The sequence below is a fragment of the Octopus bimaculoides genome, chromosome 3, assembly GCF_001194135.2.
Source record: "Octopus bimaculoides isolate UCB-OBI-ISO-001 chromosome 3, ASM119413v2, whole genome shotgun sequence".
NCBI lineage: Eukaryota > Metazoa > Mollusca > Cephalopoda > Octopoda > Octopodidae > Octopus > Octopus bimaculoides.
Window position 1 is genome coordinate 30,076,840 of NC_068983.1, and position 20,674 is coordinate 30,097,513.

Genomic DNA, 20,674 nt, shown 5'->3' on the forward strand with positions numbered 1-20,674 from the left:
ATCAAATAGGAAAATTGAATAAGATGAACTCTTGGGATGTTAAACCATTTATATCTTGAATTCTTCTACATATGTTTTGACGGATGCACTCCAAAATGTCCGACAGCATAAATTATGGTGAGCAATGCATCAGAATTGGTATGGAAAATATATGTTGATATTTTCATATTTTCATGTCAATGAAATAATTTGTGTTGTGGAGTTAAATATGTGCATGCACATAAATAGCCATCAGTAAATAGAACAGCCAGACTAATGTATGTGTACTTAAACTTATAGAAATTTTTCTGTTGAGGCTAGGCCAAGGTTGACATCTAGCAGGTAGAGAATGAAATAAGATAGCAAAGTAACAGCTTATACATGGTTGTTTGCTAGAATGAAAATCACAAGTAGAAAGACAGACTCATCTGATGTAAAATGAGTGTACCAAGTTAACAAAACTCGTTTCTGTTTGTTAATATAATACATAAAAAAACTAGTGCAACTACCTGTTAGTTTCTGACTGGACAAAATAAAATCATGATAATAGTGAATCTCAAATGGTCATGTGTTTTTGGTAAACTTGCCAAAAATGGCTCTATGATTACTAGCTTATTGAACTAAAAATTCCATTTGACTAAACACAATGGTGAAAGCCCAAATGTCATCTGCATGAAAGTCACTACACATTTCATCTCTCTCTCATGAAGAGTTCTGCTTTAAAGATCCTTTCTTCCTCAAAACATTAAATTTATTTCACTATTTGAACTATTTGCTGATGTTTCCTTGGTTTTTTTTCTGTTTGACTATGAATTTAAATGATTATTTGTATGTACAGCGTGTGTAGTTTAACTTAAACCATCTCCTTTAATAGAAAATCATTTGGTATCAAGCTTGATCCCAACAATTTGTAGATGTTTATTCGAAAATCTATTTTTCAACATGTAAGGAAGTTAGTTTTCTATCTTCCTCTTTCTCTCTTTCTATATATATATATATACATAATTTGCCGCCTTGGCAAGAAGCATGTTGAATCTTTTGGAAGGAACATTTATACTTTCTTATCCTCTAACTTTTTGTATATATATATATATATATATTACGGAGATGTACTTGCATAGCAAGTGACCTGATCTGAGATCGTGTGCTGGAATGAAAACAATTGCAGCGTGGAAGGTGTTTATAAGCTATTTAAAAAACACACAAAAACCGTTAGATTCACTTCAACATTTAAATTTAATTTGCCAAAATATTTTCGTCGCTTTGAGATCGTGACCTGTTCACTGACAAAATTCCATGCAGCACGGAATTTTGTCAGTGAACAGGTTGCGGTCTCAAAGTGACAAAAATATTTTGGCAAATTAAATTTAAATGTTAAAGTGAATCTAATGGTTTTTGTGTGTTTCTTAAATGGCTTATAAACACCTTCTACGCTGGAATTGTTTTATCTATATATATATATATATATATATATATATGTAGTGAAACTACCTATCGCCATTATATACAAACAAACCATCTTCCACACTGTTATAAATATATTCAAGTTCGGGCGTAGCAGAGAGCAGCCTACTGTATCCATCACGTGACTAATTATTATTTGAAGAGGCAACTGCCTCGTACCGTTCCCGCCAGAACACAAACTGACCAATCACAACCCCTAATAAGGTTACGTGATAGTGTTCTTCTAATGCTTTCCTGGAGCCTACTTTCAGCTATAAATAGACTAAATTATCCCCGCCAAATGGTCACGGTTCAGATCTCTTAGAGACCTGTTCCGTGTACCACACAGAGCAGCAGCAGTTCCAGTGACAACATCAACATCTTCGTACAACTACGACTACCAACGTCAACACGACTCTACGACTACCACCAGCGTCCCCAACAGCGTCAACATGACTTCTATGTACACAAGCTAACCAAACTACCACGGCACTTCTCTTCGATTCTGTTTGTGTGATTCATCTTCACCACAATAAATAATAGACAAGAACCCAGCCTGCGAAGAACATCTGTACTCAAGAACCCGGCTTAGCATAGAAGCCACAACATCACAACTAGTGATCGCTCTGCCCCACACGCCTTAACTTCTTATACAGACACTTACCACTGTGTACTCTAAGAACTGGTACCTTAAATCCTTATACGTGTTGCTGACTCATATTCAATACTGTATCTCTTGTACCCACATACATGTATCACTTACACACACTCTTTTCTTTACATGATGGCCTGTCTTTTATTGTGTTTTCATTATGTCGCATTCACACTCACACACAGACATACATTTTAATGCTACAATAAATATTACTGTTATTTATCTTTATCGGTTGTGTTCTATCGTCTTCCTTACTGGCATTTACGAATTCTCTATGTTATCGAAGTATAACATATATATATCATGTGATATATTTTGTGTTCGACCGTGTGACGCATTTAAGAAAGGAGCCCTGTTTTTCCATTCGTCACCATTTCTCCTTTTGGGTTCGCACGGTCGTTCTTACATATATATATATCTATATGACTGGTTTCTTTCAGTTTTCTGTCTACCAAATCCACTTATAAGGTTTTGGCCAGCCTGGGGCAATAGTAGAAGATACTTATCCAAGGTACTTCACAGTGGGATTAAACCCAAGACTACATTTTTGGGAAGCTAGCTTCTTGCTCACACAGCCAGTTTTTTGTAGAAATTTTTTTCATATTACAAGGGAGTGCTGAAAAGTCCTTGGATTCAGGTAAAAGAAAATACAGGAGATCAGTTAATTATGATTTTATTCAATATATTCTCTCTGATTCACATACTTATTGCAGCAGTCCTTCAGTTTTACTAAGCCCTTTGAAAGAACTTGGAAGGTTGGACCTCCACCCAGGTCTTTTGTAAGACCCATAAAGCCAAGAACTTTTCAGCACCTCCTCGTAATTAGTTAAAGATATTGATAAATATTATTTTATAACTATATTTTATATTGTTTATATTAAAATCCATACTTCCATCCATCCATCTACCCATTCACCATCTCCAAAAATAACACCAACAACAAAACATTGAGAATAACTGCTCAGTAATGTTACCTGCATGAAAAATCTAGTCAAGTAGAAGTGTATATATTTATTGCAAAGCATCAAAATTCTGAATAGAAATTACTAATGCAGTGAGGAAAGAGCATTTGCACAATGACTAATATTTTAAGCATTTTAGTATATATGTTTATACTTTTTTTTTTTAATATCTATCTAATGTGTATCCACTTACCTACCCATCTAAGTCCACCAATCACTTACACATCTACCTATCTTATTCATCAACCTATAATTCCTTCCTTCCTTCCTTCCGTTCTTTCTTTCTTTCTTTCTAAAACAGTGGTTCTCAACTGGGGGTCCCATATGACCCTTGGGGACCCATATAAAATTGTTTTTTTAAAGCCTATGTGCAATAAATTGGCTATACTTCTACAATACATGAAATATATTAACAAATTTTCTAATACGATTCCTAATAATATTTAATTATAAAAACATAATAGGATTTTATTTTTAAAAAGTCAAATGGTTATGGGGGTCCACCAAAGTGGTCCACAGGCAAAAAATGGTTGTAAACCACTTTTCCGAAAGAAAAACCTACCATGATGCAAGTACTAAGCTGTGTCAGCTCTTTGCCTTTCTCATGGACAATATTTGTAGCATAAAGATGGGGAGATTTGCATGTGTGGGCAACTGCAGGTCTTTCTGGTGCAGATCTACAATTTCGTGAGACATACTGAATACTCACCCCTACCACACCAAAAAATAACTATATAATTGCTATCAAATCTAGATAAAATAAGGTTATTACATTGTTTGCTTTACTGGTCATCAAGACAACCATAATTGTTAATCAGTCAATTGTTGAGTTGTTGTTGAATAAATAATGCATTGTCTTTAGACTCCCTCTCTCTCTCTCTGTCTCTCTCATTCTTTCCCCTCTCTTTGTCTCTCTTTATATATATATGTATATAAGAAAGATACAGAGTGAGAAAGACAGACAGAAGCAATGTTCAATGTCTGGGCATATCTATGCAATGACAACTTATTTTGATACAGATAGAAAACAAAGGATAATAAAAAGAAAGAAGTGAAGAAAGAAAGAAATGGAAAAGAGAAAGAACAAAAGACAAAAGGGAAATGAAAGAAGGAAAAAAGATAAAGAGGGAGGAATGAAGAAAGGCTGGTAGACTAAATTTGACAGTTTGCGTAGAAAGAAAAGAAAATAATATCCCATCCAGAAATAAAAGTATTTTTAAAAAATTAGAAAATATCAACTAGATCAGGGGTTTTCAAGCTGTAGTCCGCGGACCACAGGGGGTCCGCAATTTGATTTTATATATGTTTTTTAATCGAAATCTTTTAATTGACAATAAACTTATTTGTTAAATACTGTTAAATAAATAAATGCAAAAATATATGTTATTTTAAGCAAATATTTATGTATAAATTTCATAAGCGTTTATAAGGGGGGTCCCTAAGGTAAAGCCTGAAATATAAAGGGGTCCGCAAGTCAAAAAGTTTGAAAACCCCTGAACTAGATGATGGCTGGAAGATAACAGTTTATTCAAAGCAGATGCCCTCTGCTTCTACCATGGCCTCAAGACAGCTCTGGAACCTGGCATGTGTTCCTCGTTGTGTCTATGGGAAGGTCTTTGTATACCTCTTTGATCTTGGCCACCAGCTCGGCCTTGGTGTTGTAGGCAGAGCAGTTGGTGTTTTTCTCAGCTGCAGCCCACATATAGTAATCCATGGGATTACAACTGAAGGAATTAAGAGGCCAGAAATTTAGGATAGTAAAGTCGTAGATATTCTCTGATAACTTCTGGCTCTTTCTGGAGGTACAGCAAAGAGCCAAATCCTGCTGTCCACACATGGCCCTCCAGCAGCAGCAGCAGCAGTCCTCCCTGACCATGGTTTGACCACAAGTCTCCAGCAGCTTCACATCATCATCATCATCATCACCATCATTGTTTAACGGCCGCTTTCCATGCTAGCATGGGTTGGACGATTTGACTGAGGACTGGTGAACCAGATGGCTGTACCAGGCTCCAATCTGATTTGGCAAAGTTTCTACAGCTGGATGCCCTTCCTAACGCCAACCACTCAGAGAGTGTAGTGGATGCTTTTACGTGCTGGCCCTGTTCAAGGATTTGAGGCAGCATGATGTCACCCTCACTGGAAACACACCCAAAGACCATCACAGTTTAGGGAACTTGGTTTTCTTGATGGTCATGTCATGTTTTACAGCCTTTACAATGTTTACAGAGTACTGAGCAGTTGTCATGATGTTGGCATTTTGATATCTGGCATGAATCATCATGATACAAGTAACTCTCTTCCAATATTCAGATGGCTTCCAGTTCTCCACATCTCTCTCTTTACTCTCTTCTCTCTTTTACTCTTTTACTTGTTTCAGTCATTTGACTGTGGCCATGCTGGAGCACCGCCTTTAGTCAAGCAAATCGATCCCAGCACTTATTCTTTGGAAGCCTAGTACTTCTTCTATCAGTCTCTTTTTGCCGAACTGCTAAGTTACGGGGACGTAAACACACCAGCATCAGTTGTCAAGCGATGTTGGGGTGACAAACACAGACACACACACACACACACACATATATATACACACACACACACATATGACGGGCTTCTTTCAGTTTCCGTCTACCAAATCCACTCACAAGGCTTTGGTCGGCCCGAGGCTATAGTAGAAGACACTTGCCCAAGGTGCCACGCAGTGGGACTGAACCTGGAACCATGTGGTTGGTAAGCAAGCAACTTACCACACAGCCACTCCCACGCTAACTTTTTCTCAATTACTACTTTCATCTTTATGCTCTCCAATGCTGCTGGACTGTTCACCAATACATGAAGCTGTTCCTGAAGAAAGGAGACATAAAAAAATAATCTAATTTAGCCTGAACACCCTGTATATATATATTTCTGTATTTGTAATATACAATATTTTGCAAAAAATGCAATGGATTGTATATTTCATTATACTTACAAATATCCTCTTATACCAATATAAAATTGTTAAATATTAAAGCTCTATTATATTAGAGTGTGGAGGCACAATGGCCCAGTGGTTAGGGCAGTGGACTCGCGGTCATAGGATCGCGATTTCGATTTCCAGACCAGGTGTTGTGAGTGTTTATTGAGCAAAAACACCTAAAGCCCCACGAGACTCCGGCAGGGGATGGTGGCGAATCCTGCTGTACTCTTTCACCACAACTTTCTCTCACTCTTACTTCCTGTTTCTGTTGTGCCTGTAATTCAAAGGATCAGCCTTGTCACACTGTGTCACACTGAATATCCCCGAGAACTACGTTAAGAGTACACGTGTCTGTGGAGTGCTCAGCCACTTGCACGTTAATTTCACGAGCAGGCTGTTCTGTTGATCGGATCAACTGGAACCCTCGACATCGTAAGTGACGGAGTGCCAACAACAACAATTATATTAGAGTTCTTTCTATTTGTTTCTTTTTAGTATATATAGTTAGAAGAAAAAATTTTGCAGCTTTATACAACTGATTACTCACTGCTAATTTTAGCCATGAATTTAGTGAGAAAAATATGTATTTCAATACATGAATTTTTAAAACTTTGTATTAAGTTAACACCATGTGTCATTAAATAAGGTTGAGCTTTTGGAAGGGTTTATTTTTCTATTTTTGCTTTTTAATTTAAATTCCTTGGTGAGAGTCCTGTTTACGTTTAAACAACACTGTTAATCAGATCAAAGAAGATAAATAAATAAAAGTACATTATTAAATGTTCAGGTAAATATTTCAAAATGAGTCCTTCTGAATAACCTCTTCACCCATTTACTTTACATATCTTTGTTGACCTTTATTTCTTCTCTTATATCTTCCTCCTTATGTATATTTATATTTAAAATCAACTTCATACACAATAATCACTAGGAAATTATAATGCAGGGTAGCTATGTATCTTTTCTATAACAAGGCACTCATGCTTATCCCTCAATCATAATGTCAACACCTGATGTAAAGCTACCACCCTCTTCCAAATACATTTTCATTCAGTTGAGTGTGAGTGTGTGTGTGTGTGTGTGTGTGTGTGTGTGTGTGTGTGTGTGTGTGTGTGTGTGTGTGTGTGTGTGTGTGTGTGTGTGTGTGTATGTGACTTTCCTTTTCTTTATCTTGGAAGTTACTTGGTGACCTTACTAGTAGTGCTGGTGTCATGAAAAAAAAGCAACAAGCTCACACTGTGAAGTGGCTGGCATTAGGAAGGGCACCCGGCTGTAGAAACCATACCAAAGCTAAGATCAGGGCCTGATGCAACTCTGTAGCTTGTTGGATCCTGTCAAACTGTCCAACTCATATTCACATGGAACAGATGTTAAATGATGATGATGATGATGAGAAGGAGGAAATAGATGATGAAGAAGTTGATGTGTGTGTGTGTGTGTGTGCACATATTTTGAAGTCCTTCATATTCTCTGTTTCACAGCTGTTTAGTTACTATGTTCAGTAGCACGTTTTATCATTTTTAACTTATCTGCTGAACAATAGTTCGTATATATATCTGGTGGAGAGCATGTTGATATTAGATATATCAGATAACAAATGTAGATATCATTGTTTAAGTAAATAGATATCAATTTTTAAATAAGGCAGTGAATTGGCAGAATTAGATAGAATGTTTCATTGTATTTGAATCTACTCTCTGAGTTTTAATTCTACCAAGGTAAACTTTGCATTTCATCTTTTGGGATCACTAAAATGGTACTAAACCAGGATAAGCATCATCATTATCGTTGTCATCATCATTATCATCATCATCATCATGATATTCTTCATTCTCGTCATCATCATCGTCATGAGAAAGAAGAAACAAAGAAATTTGAGAATCAGTAGGATGCTATGTGTTAACTTTGGGGAAAGATTTTTTGGGGAAAGACTAGCAGTTGCCCTTTGCTTGCTAGTTTCCCCTCTCCATGTCACTGGAGTTTATCCAAAGTTATTCAAAGAACTTGGGTCCTTTGGACATAGCAAGAAAAAGAAAGGTGGTCATAGGTGGAAGGCTCTTGATTATGAGCCGCCTTGATGATCAAGCTTGGCCTGAGGTGAAACAACAACAACTACAGCAACAACAGACCCTGCAAGAAGGACATGAATGTTACCTAGTTGAGAACTAACTTGTAATAACAATTACTAGGCTACTCGGCTACTAAACTTCATTTTATGTGTATGATGGTGCAGCACAAAAAGCACTCATTCCAGTGCTATGTTAAAAGCACTCAGCACACACTGCTAAGTGGTTGGCATTAGGAAGGGTATCCAGCCATAAATATATAAATATTTTTTCTTGATTTGTTTTGTCTAACATGAATTTGAAGGGCATCCAGCTGTAAAAACCCTGCCAAAACAGACACAATAGCCTGGAGTAGTCTTCTACCTGGATGGCTCCTGCCATCTGTCTTACCCATGCATGCATGGAAGACAGATATTAAAAGATGATGATGATGATGAAATTATAATCTTTTTATTTCCAGATGAGAAGATTGTGCTGATTCTACTTAACCAACCAATAACACCAATGATAAAAATCTTCAAATATTTATGGCAAAAAGGTAAATTATCTTTTATTTAACCCTTTAGCATTCAGATTATCCTGTCAAATGTAAAGCTTATTTATTCATTGTTTTGAATTAATCATGAGGTATTATCTCATAGCTTTGAAATTTCGATGATGTAATTGTTGTATTTTCAGAATGACATTGTAAGGAATGTGAGACTGGATCTGGCTGGTTTGAACACAAAACTAATGAAATATTTGGGCAGAATATGGCTGGTTTAAATGCCTAAAGGGTTAAAATTTTAGTTCTTTCCGATATACTTGTCTACAGCCTAAGCAACAACACTACACACTGTCTCTCCTTTTCTCTGTCTATTTCTCACACTCTGAATCATTTGCTCCCTGTCTGTCTCTTTCTGCTTCTCTCTATCTCTGATAGCTGTCTGTCTCTGTCTCTCCATCTGTGTATGTGTTTCTCTCTCTCTCTCTCTCTCTCTCTCTCTCTCTCTCTCTCTCTTTCTCTCCTTCCATCCCCCATTGTTCAGATGAAAACTAAGGTCCTGAAACATATTCCTCTCACCACACAGCGATATTAAAATTCTCAAACTTGCTTATAAACCGATTACTGCTGAGACAGACTATCACAAGTTTCTTCGTATTCCATGTTCTATTTAAAATCTTTTTAGTTTTTACTTATTTAGTATTGGTGAAGAGGTAACAGATTGTGATGGGAGGGAAGAGATGCGAAACAACTTAGTGAATGCAGTATTAAAATACCAACTGCTGGGTCATCAGCTCATATTACAACCAGACTATGTATTACTGACAAAGCAGTTCTATGACTTCAGTAAATATAGGAAAGGGTACTTTCTAAGAAACTTACCAGCTGTCGTAGAGTAGTCTCTTATCCAGGATGAGGAAACCATTTCTTATTTGCTGGATAAAGCTTGCTTTGCAGCCATGTGGTTTTTGGTTCAGTCTCATTGCATGGCATTTTGGGCAAATGTCTTCTACTATAACTCTGGGCCAGTCAAAGCCTTGTGAGTGAATTTGGTAGGCAGAAACTGTGTGGAAGTTCATTGCATCATCATCATCATTGTTGTCGTTGTCCCATTTTCCATGCAGGCATGGGTTGGACAGCTTCAGAGGATCTTGTGAGCCACAAAACTACATTAAGCTCAATGCCGTGTGTGTATGTGTGTGTGTTTATGTTTGTCTCTCACCACTTGGCATCTGGTGTTGGTTGATTTATGTCCCCATAATGTAGTGGTTCAGCAAAAGATATTGATAGAATTAATACCAGATTGAGAAAAGTAAGTTCTGGAGTTGATTTGTTTGGTTAAAGCCCTCAAGGTATTGCCCTAGCTTTCCTGCAGTCCAGTGACTGAAACAAATGAAAGATAAAAGATAAAATATTATGAATGATTTTTTTTTAAAGGCATGGATTGACTTGAGAAATAAAGAAAAGAGCAAAGAAAATAAGAAGAGTAGGGAGTTATCTATTGACAGATTGACATTTGTATTTACAAAATGTCAAAGCTGAAAATACAAACATTTTGCATCAGATCCTCTTCATTATATTTGTCAGAGAACCCCCAACTGGGAAACAACACTTGCCTTTGATAGCCAGAGTATTCTAGAATTTGTCAAGGTTTCTGATTGCCTCCTCCCCTACTCTTACTCTGACTCATTTTTCTGGGCAATTTGCTGTGTTTGAGAAGACATATCAAGCTAAGTGAAATCGTGGTCATGGCACCTGTGCCAGTGACACGTGAAAAGCACTTGTGTTGGTGACAAACAAAAGGCACCTGTGCTGGTGACATGCAGAAGACACTCTTAGTGCACTATCTAAAGTGGTTGGCATTAGGAAGAGTTTCTAGCTGTAGAAACCATACCAAAGTACACTGGAGCCTAGTGTAGCTCTCTGGCTTACCAGTTCCAGTCAGACTGTTTAACTTGTGCCAGCATGGAAAATGGACAAACAGACATTAAATGATGATGATGATTTCATTGTATGTTTTTTTAATCATATTTTGTGCCCTTTACCCATTCATTCTTCACGGTTTTCATAATTTGTCTTTGTAATGGTCCTCATCTTTCCCCATTGTGATACTGGATTGGTAGAACCTTCAAAGCATTGGACAACAGAATGCCTTGCAGTATTTGTTGTAACTCTTCATGTTCTGAATTCAAATCATACTGAAGTTGACTTTGTCTTTCATCCCTTCAAGGTTGATAAAATAAAGTACCAGTCTAATACTGGGGTTAATGTTATCAACTAAGACCCTCTGCTTAAAATTACTGGCCCTTTGAAATTATTAGAAACAGTTGTCATGCTGTGAAGGAGAGGTTACAGGTTCAGTATTACAGACATGTAGTTAGAATTTTGTAGGAAAGAATTACAAGATAGATTCTTCAGGCCAAGCCAATTGGCAGGAGACATTGGTTTAGATCAAGAACAAGATGGTTGGATAATGTCCATAATCACACTTAAGATGGTAAGCTGGCACAATCATTATCACACTAGACAAAATGATAAGTGACATTTTTTTTCTATCTTCTGCTGAGGTAGACTTTGCCTTTCATCCTTTTGGAATCAATAAAATAAAAACCAGTTAAGTACTGGAGTTGATGTAATCAACTTTACCACCTCCCTTGAAATTGCTGGCCTTGTGCCAAAATTTGAAACTAATATCCATAGTCTCAGTTGGTCACACTTGAGAATTCAGCAGGAAGGTGTAATGATAGCTGGTTCCACTAGGACTATATGGAAGAGCTGCCTGAGTCTTTTTTGCTAATCCACTAAGTTACGGGGACGTAAACACATCAGCATCGGTTGTCAAGCGATGTTGGGGGGACAAACACAGACACATACACACACTCACATATATGACGGGCTTCTTTCAGTTTCCGTCTACCAAATCCCGAGGCTATAGTAGAAGACACTTGCCCAAGGTGCCAAGCAGTGGAACTGAACCTGGAACCATGTGGTTCATAAGCAAGCTACTTACCACACAGTCACTCCTACGCCTATCATCATCATCATCATCATCATCATCATCATCATTATCGTTTAACGTCCGCTTTCCATGCTAGCATGGGTTGGACGATTTGACTGAGGACTGGTGAAACCGGATGGCAACACCAGGCTCCAGTCTGATTTGGCAGAGTTTCTACAGCTGGATGCCCTTCCTAACGCCAACCACTCAGAGAGTGTAGTGGGTGCCTATATATATATATATATATATATTAGGAATGGCATCCATCTGTAGAAACCATGCCAAATCAGACTGGAGTCTGGTGCAGCACCTCAACTTACCAGCCCTGGTCAATCCACTCAATGCGTGTCAGCATAGACAAGAGACATTACCTGATGATGATGATGGTGGTACACACTTGACAGGCTTCTTTCAGTTTCTGTTTACCAAATCCACCCTACAAGGCTCTGGTTGGCATGTGCTATAGCAGAAGACACTAGTGCAAGGTGCCATGCAGTAGAACTGAACTCAGAAGCACATGGTTGGGAGCAAGTTTTGCAACCACACAGTCACACCTGTTTTGTCCATTACCTAATTTCGGTCAGCAGTTACAGAATGACTATTCTTAATTAACATCACAGCATCAAAACTCCATATACATGAAACAAATCATTATTTCTGTTCTTTGTTTTTCAGCTGTATTGAAGGTATTTGTCGATGGTGCAGCAAATGAAGTATACAACCATCTCTCCAAAGAAGATTTCCTGCCAGATTTAATTACAGGAGACTTTGATTCCATCCGTCCAGAAGTAAAAGAACATTATCGACAGAAAGTAATTTTCTTTCTCTCTTCTCTCTCTATGTAATATAATTGATGAGTACACACACATTTTAGACTACATTTGCGCCACCTAGCTTAATATTCCTACATGTTATTTGGTAGCTTTTATTTGATTGCTAATAGCAACTGTAGTAGTAGTAGTATTTATTGTCATTAGTGGCATCATAATCGTTGGCACCCTCCCCTTCTTCTTCTTCTCCCCTCCTCCCACATTTTCCCAATTCCTATTGTTCTCCCTTCCTTCCTTTTCCTTGTTGTTCTTGTTCTCTCCCCCCGCCGCCACCAATGAGTTGTCCAACAATCTTAAAGCTATTCACCCAAAACACCGGCCACTCATCCACTTTCACAATTGACCCCTATCCATGTCGTCAAAGTTGGCAATGTCTCTAAATCCAACATCCTATATCTGACTGTTGCACAACCTCTGTAGTGGCTTAATGGGTATGCGATGAGAACTGGGTCATCAGCATGTAAGCATTCTGAAGGACATCAAATCCAAAACTCCTATGACATTGCTCCAAGAACTGTAATGCATAAAAGCCTTAGAGAACCTCTGTCTAAATCCTCCAATGAATTTGCTGCCAATGCTGACCTTAATTACAGCACCTTTGTATTACATAGAATGGGACTGTATCAAAAACCTTTTCAAGATCAACAAATGCAAAGTACAATCTTTTGTTTTTAGCAGAGAACTTCTGGAGTATCTGTTGTTCAACAAACCATCTTGACCCCTTTGGATACCAGCCTGCTTGAGATTGCCTTTAGTTCTATTGTACAATCTTCCTGTTTTAAAGTAATCAAAGGGAAAACCTTCCATTGAAATTTCATGTTAAGTTTGAGGCATGAGAGTTATAATGGCAAAGTCCTTTTAGTAAATTCCTTATTATTTTCAAAATTAATTGAAAGAAAGGTAATGTTTTTCAACATACGGTGTAACAAAAATGAAAAAAAAGGGTTAAACTAATTTTGTTAAGGTTCAGTTCTTTCTGCTTACTTTCAAGATTTGGTCCATCAGTTTATGACGTTTGCATCTCTCCAGTACATCTACCTTGATCTTACTGTTGATGATGCTACACATATGTCAGTCATTAGAGAATTAGAAATAACACCTTCATCCGCTACCTAATTAATTAAGTAACTTACTAGTATAATACACTTGCACATCTTTAACATATTTAGCACCTCAGGGACCATCTGTTGGATTGCACTGTCTAATTAACTAGTGTAATATCTACATATCTCTGATGCATTTAACGTCTCAGTGACTGTTGTACTTTAATTAACTAAGCAAATTCACTATATCTAATACCTACATATCCCCCTGGCACATTCAACGTCACAGTGAATGTCTCTGATGATGAGCCTGTTTTTTCCCCTTCATTCATCTTTGTAATTGCCTTTCTAGCCTTGCCCAACCTAACTTTGAATAGTTATGGTATGTCTATCCAAACCACTCACATCAGTGAAGATGTTTCTTTTCAGAATGTTGAAATTATTGAAACACCTGATCAAGATGAAACTGATTTTACAAAATGTCTGAGAATTGTTTTTGGGAAAATTAATCATGTTGAGGTAAGTTGATGAATTCAGATAAAATTAATAAATCAGTTGTGACTAATTGGGATTAGAAGTTGTAACAGCTTCTTTTACAAAAACATGAATGCTGTTTACAATTAAGTTTTAACCCTTTAGTATTCAGATTACTGTATCAGATGTAATGCTTATTTAATCACATTTTTAAAAATTAATTACCGTAAATCCTTGAGTATAATACGCAGGGGATTTTTAGGGGGCTGTACCTCTGAAAAACCTAGACCTTGTGTATAGTACGCGCCCCTTCTCTAACTTGAGTCAATGAGGTCTATATAACGTCCTTGGTTTGTAAACATATATACGGTAACGTCCATTATTATTATTGTATATATAGCATAATGCAAACGTCTAGCTTTTTTGTGCACTTTGTTTGCAGAAAATAAAGAAATAACAGTAATAACGTCAGTGAAAAATAAATATTAAGTAAATTGCCTTTACATATTTATCACTTAGAAAATATTTTTCATTTTTAACCTCGTATATAGTATGCACTAGAAATTTTGGGTAAAAAGTGTGGATTATACTCGAGGATTTACGGTATGCATTATCTCATAGCTTGGAGATTCTGATGATGTGACTGTTTATTTTTTAGAATGATATAGGTATGAGAGGCTGGATCTGGCTGGTTTGAACATAAAACAGGTAGAATATGTTTTATGGCCAGTTTGAATGCTAAAGGATCACTTAGTTGATATACAATTTCATCAATTGTTGTCCATCCATTCTTCTATAATCATTTACTGGATTTCTTGCACACACTCAGTTCTTTAAACATTTTCTTTTCAATAGAAATTCTAAATACAGAAGTCAGCTTCAACCCTTCCTTATTTTGAAACATTAAGTTTGCACCAGTCATCTTATCCTCAGCAGATGCTGGTAACACATTGAAGGAATTTTATACAATTTTTAGCCATGATGTAGTTTAACAATCATTATATGTTGGGTTAGATTTATAAATCTTGGGATGCATTTGAAACACTTCCATTTATTTTGTTATATTTTATTATTATCTTTAGGTTGAGAGAATAGTTGTTCTAGTCGGTTTCCAAGGAAGAGTTGACCAGCAATTTGCTAATTTCAACACACTCTACAAAGTCAGAAACTTTGGATATGATAAATATGTTCCCATATATGTGATGTCAAATTCAGATCTTACATGCCTTTTGAAAACAGTAAGTATTAATATTTATGATGTTATGTTCTGCTTCTTAAAATGAACTGGCCATTTGGGTTTTACAAAGTTTTAATAACCACTTGATAATAAATCATAGTTGTGGAATTAGAAAATCTGCTTTGCAATTACTTAGTTTCAGATCTGATCAATCTCTGTGACACCTTGTGCATGCATCTTCCAATGTAGCTTCACACTGACTAGTGTTCTGTGGGTAGAATTTTGCTGACAGGTATTGTGTGTGTGTGTGTGTGCTTTGACTACATGGTTATAAGTTCAGTCTCACTGCATGTCTGAGGATTTGAGAGGGTGAGTTCACGAGATAGTGAAAGGAGTATAGTAGATGGAGGGTGGGATGTAATGAATAGGCACAGGTAGAAGAAGGAGGTGGTATTAGGAGAATATGCTGTGGGGAAGAGATTCAATGGGGACATATAATGTGCAGGTTGGTACAAAAGAGGAATGTAGCAGTTGGTGAGCATGGGTGGAGGGAAGAGATGGATTGTAGGGAGGTTTGTCAGGGGACTGATTATGTGCTCCAGTGGTTCTCAGTTGGGGTCCATATTAGATTTTGCTGTTAAAATTTATCTGCAATAAATTGGTTATACTTGTACAATACACAAAATATTTTAACAATTTTTATTATACAATTCCTAATGATATTTAATTATAAAAATATAATGGGACTTTCTTATTAAGGTCCAGTAGAGTAAAATAAGAATCAAAGGGGTCCTTAGGCAAAAAATGATTGACGAACACTAGTGCACACATAAATATATGATGGGCTTCTGACAGTTTTTACCTATTAATTTTATTCATAAAGCTTTGTTTAGCTTGCAGCTACAGTAAAAGGCATTTGCTTAACCCATTACTTTCCATAATTCTATTAACTGGAATGATCAAAATAACATTTTAGATAGAAATAAGCGAGATATTGGGTGAAAAATAAGCAAACCTCATTTAAATATCAGAGAAATATACCTAGTAGATATAGCAAAAAAGGTTAGATATGTGTAAATATTGACAGATAATTACGAAATTTGTAATTTTTAAGTGATCTCATATGAGATCACTGGTAGGTAATGAGTTAATGTACAACAGAGTGAATTGCAAAGCAATATAAAACAACTTCTAAAATGACACTGATGAGTTTTTGTGCTATTATTAACACCTGTCTTTATCAAACCCTTCTAAATTTTAACATCTTGACATGTATAATTAAAATTGCAGGGAAATAACAGCATTGAAGTTGATAGTGAATTCAGAGGGGCGCATTGTGGTCTGATTCCTCTTGGTAATGTGTGTAACAACATAACAACAACAGGTCTAAAATGGAATTTAAGTAAGTTTAGTTTTAATCCAGTCTTCATGTGATCAAAAAATACTAACAGACAGACCAAAAACTCAATAGATGGCAGAATCGTTGCCGGGCGAAATGCTTAGCAGTATTTCGTCTGCCGCTACGTTCTGAGTTCAAATTCCGCTGAGGTCGACCTTGTCTTTCATCCTTTCAGGGTTGATTAAATAAGTACCAGTTACTTAATCCCTTTGTCTGTCCTTGTTTGTCCCCTCTGTGTGTAGCCCCTTGTGGGCAAAAAAAAAAAAAACTCAATACAGTTTGGACCTCTGAAATCCAGCGACCTTGAGACATAATCTTTGCTGAATCATAGAAAATTGATCCCAAATTGTAAAGACAGCCTTGCCATCTCATTCTACATATAGTGATGTCAGATCCAAGCTAGATGAAGTCTTAAAACAAGAAATACTTCAACTAATAATGCTTCTAAATAAGGTTTTTATGGTGGAATTCTGCTTTAAGCTCACCATATAACTTTTCTATTTTGAGAATTTTCAGAAAATTTTTCATGTTTTTGTGTTTTACACATAAGAATTCATACAACCACAAAAGCAAAAAATTTTCTTTTTAAACTTGTTGAAATTTGAAAAAAAAAAAAAAAAAAAAAAAAAAATGAGCGTTTAAAATACAGTCTGAATTTCTTGCTTTAAATCCCAGCAATAGACTAAGACTATGAAATGTGTTTATGGGGGAAAGACATTGAAAAACATCAATATGTCATAGTAACAAAGAAATGAGGAGGGTTTTCTTGCACAAACTCAGTTCTTTAAACATTTTTTTCAATAGAAATTCTAAATACAGGAGTCAGCTTCAACCCTTCCTACCTTGAAACAAAGCTTGGCTAGAATTTGCACCTGTCATTTTATCCTCAACAGATGCTGGTAACCACACCACATCCTTTATGTAATCTGTAGGAAGATTCCTGTTATTAAACTTGACATTTGTTATTCAGTGCAACAAAGCAATAATGCATGAAGTCTGATCTGTATAGGCCAAAAACGTCAAATGTTGTATCAAACATTAGATCAAAGCCAGAGTTCCTTTGCTTAACACAATTTTCAAACCATTCCAAACGAAGAAAATTTTTTTATCACTACAGTAAAGGAGTGGAAGAATTCTCTCCCCTTTAACGCTTTTTGTTATTGTCTATCTATCGATCTAAATACTCTGGCTCAGTTTCGATTCATTTTGAAAATTAAGCTAGTGTTTGGAGCATAAATTAACATGGAATTTTGATGGAAGCTTTTAATGTGGATCACTTTAAAGCAACATGGTTGTATCGAATAACTAGGGACAGCCTGAAGACAGGCTCATAGGAAGAAAAGTTACTCATTGCCACCACCATAACTTTTTAGGGTTGACACCAAGTGTATGGCTCAGTGGTTAAGGTGTTGCACTTATCATGGTTTTAATTCCTGAACTGGGCGATGTATGGTGTTCTTGAGTAAAATACCTCATTTCACGTTACTCCAGTCCACTCATTTGACGAAAACAAGTAATCCTGTGAGAGACCTGCATCCCGTTCAGGCAGGAGTATATAAGCCAGATACTGGCCTTCTGAGTCTTTGTCCAAAACATTTTCATTAGCCTGTGCACTTGTTTAAGTCTTCCAGTGCCACTACAAATCCATCCATAGAATTTGCTTAAGCACTACGCTTTGTCACCACACACATTCCGCTTTTAGCAAACTGAAGTTTTAAGCATTTCTGGCAAGATATGTTGTATCATTTTAAGTTGCTGTCTGTCTGCCCTTGATACTCCAGGCATGTCAGCAGTTTTCTGTATAACCGCCTTGAACAAATTTTGACTGAAGGTGTATAGATCACTTTATGTGCATTGATACTAGCATCTCAAGTCTTTGGACAATATCCTGAAGAGCCAAAAGAATGGAGTTTTATCAAGATGCTTGGTTATGGTAAACCAAGTTTGGTAGTGCATTTTATAGGTAGCTGAATCATCTGTATCCGAACATAGATTTTTAATATTGTTTATCAAAATTTACCAATTATACAAAAAACAGCCAGCTCTCCCTTATTTATGTGATGTTATGAAATGACAATGTACGACTATTTTGCTTGCTTTGTTATAAACTACCTAAGCACTAAAACTCACACTCTAGCCTAAACCTGGAATTACGTGATCTTTCATTTATATATTTTGCAGATAAAGCACCATTAGAATTTGGACATCTGGTAAGCACAAGCAATACATATGCAGAAGAAAATCTAGTTGAAGTGCAAACAGAATGCCCCATACTCTGGTGCATGGATCTCAAATTCTGAAACAAGAAACTTCACCCAGTCACTTAAATAAATTAATTGTAATACACTTAAATGTTAACTCCTTCAATTCATTTTGCTTGAGATTTATGCTACATATTTTTACTGGGACAGATACCCCTAAACAAGCCAATTACTACTTATTTGGACGTCATAGGTAAAATTAAGCAGCTCTGGACAGATCAGTTTATCTAAATTTCACTCACAAGGCAAGCAGCTCAATGGAATTGAATCACATGAAAACATGAGAGTTCAGCTATTAAGACAGGTGTCTTTAACAAACTGAAATAAAAGTGGTTGACTCGGTTCTAAGTGGCAACAGAGACAAAGCAAATGATATGAAAGAGACCCTTGCTGCAGCACCAATGAACGTTACTCCTTTTCTCAATGCTTGCACGGTCCAGATGCAGTTACTTCGAGGCAGACACACCCTTCATTTGCAAGCACCCACCCAAAGTGCCACAGAGTAAGACTGAACTCAAAACCATGTGATTGGAAAGCAAACTTCTCAAATGCAGTCATGCATGTAACTCATGAGTACGTATTTCAGATGCAACAACATGGTCCTGCCCCAAACCACAATAGAAAATGTAACACCATTTAATAAAACAAGACAAAGCAAGTTTCCAATCAAGTGAAGGAGCATTTATTTTAACAGCACATTGACATTATTTACTTAGCTGCAACTGATTTTGCAGGCTTAGTTTCAGCTTTTTTCACAGGCTTAGCTTCAGCTTTTTTCACAGGCTTAGTTTCAGCTTTTTTCACAGGCTTAGGTGCAGCCTTTTTCACAGGCTTAGCTGCAGCCTTTTTCACAGGCTTAGGTGCAGCCTTTTTCACAGGCTTAGGTGCAGCCTTTTTCACAGGCTTAGGTGCAGCCTTTTTCACAGGCTTACTGTCAGTCTTTTTTGCAGCCTTGCTATCAGTTTTTTTCGAAGGCTTAGTAGAACGTTTGCTAAGCTGTTTTACTGATTTCGCCTTCCTGATAATTTTACCATCCTTCTTGGTGGCTCTTAACTTTACAGGCCTTTTCCTGAAACCAACAGTACCTTCCACCTGAAATGAAAAACAATAGTAACATCATATAGAGAAAAGTCAGCAATATTTATTCAAAAGTAAATATAATAAGTATTCAAAGTACGGTATGCTTACCCCTCTGCGTTTAGCAAGCAATTTTTCTTTGTTAATCTTTTGGATCTTCTGAGAAAGAATAGCACTCCTCTTCATGGCAGCGGCATATGGGTTCAACTTGACCATTACTCGGAAATTCTTCAATGGATTTTTCTTCAATTTGTATCTATTTAATCTCACCCTGTAACAACAAAATCATGAATAACTGTAAAGACAAAAAACTTAAACAGCATTAAAGAGAAAACCTAAGATTATAGCAAAACTATGTATATATGAATAGACAACTGAACAGCCAGATAACGGAAAGTTGGACCATCCTGAAGTAAAAGTCAGAATATCACAACATTTCATCATTGTCAACAGTAGAGACAAATAAAAAAATAATGCATCAGCGACAGTGGATTAAGTATTTTGATATCCTAGACCAGTGGTTCCCAACCCTTTTATTTAAACAAATCCATATGTGTGTATATATATGTATATGTATATATATATGTATATGTATATATATATGTATATGTATATAGTGTAGTATATTGCCACTTAAGTGTGGCTGAACCCTAGGGGTGGATGTTACTGTTGCTTTTAGCCCCAGGAGGACATCTCCTCCAGCTGGCTTATCGACACACGACTGTGTCCTGTTTGCCAAGGGAAGTTATCCCTCTCACCTCGATCTGCAGCACGAACGTATCCGGATTTCAGGGTTATTTCCCTTCGTCGGCGTCCGACAGCTGATGACCTTGGTGAGAGAGACAAAAACCTGGCAAACTTATATCTTTT

The 20,674-nt window shown here is 36.7% G+C and overlaps 2 protein-coding genes across 2 annotated transcripts in view; one reads left to right on the forward strand and one right to left on the reverse strand.

The window, feature by feature from the left end:
• LOC106867280 (thiamin pyrophosphokinase 1) overlaps positions 1-18,818 on the forward strand; it is a 30,191-nt gene extending 11,373 nt beyond the window's left edge. Inside the window, exons 2-7 of the mRNA XM_014912116.2 lie at positions 8,522-8,599; positions 12,219-12,355; positions 13,846-13,935; positions 14,973-15,128; positions 16,358-16,469; positions 18,648-18,818. Coding sequence (XP_014767602.1) covers positions 8,522-8,599; positions 12,219-12,355; positions 13,846-13,935; positions 14,973-15,128; positions 16,358-16,469; positions 18,648-18,766 — 692 coding nt within the window. The 3' untranslated portion in view covers positions 18,767-18,818. The remainder of the gene's footprint in view (positions 1-8,521; positions 8,600-12,218; positions 12,356-13,845; positions 13,936-14,972; positions 15,129-16,357; positions 16,470-18,647) is intronic.
• A 568-nt stretch (positions 18,819-19,386) lies between these two features.
• The window catches only part of LOC106867279 (60S ribosomal protein L4-A), a 15,869-nt gene continuing 14,581 nt past the window's right edge, over positions 19,387-20,674 (reverse strand). The window contains exons 8-9 of the mRNA XM_014912115.2: positions 19,916-20,075; positions 19,387-19,819 (exon numbers count right to left, since the gene is read on the reverse strand). Coding sequence (XP_014767601.1) covers positions 19,436-19,819; positions 19,916-20,075 — 544 coding nt within the window. The 3' untranslated portion in view covers positions 19,387-19,435. The remainder of the gene's footprint in view (positions 19,820-19,915; positions 20,076-20,674) is intronic.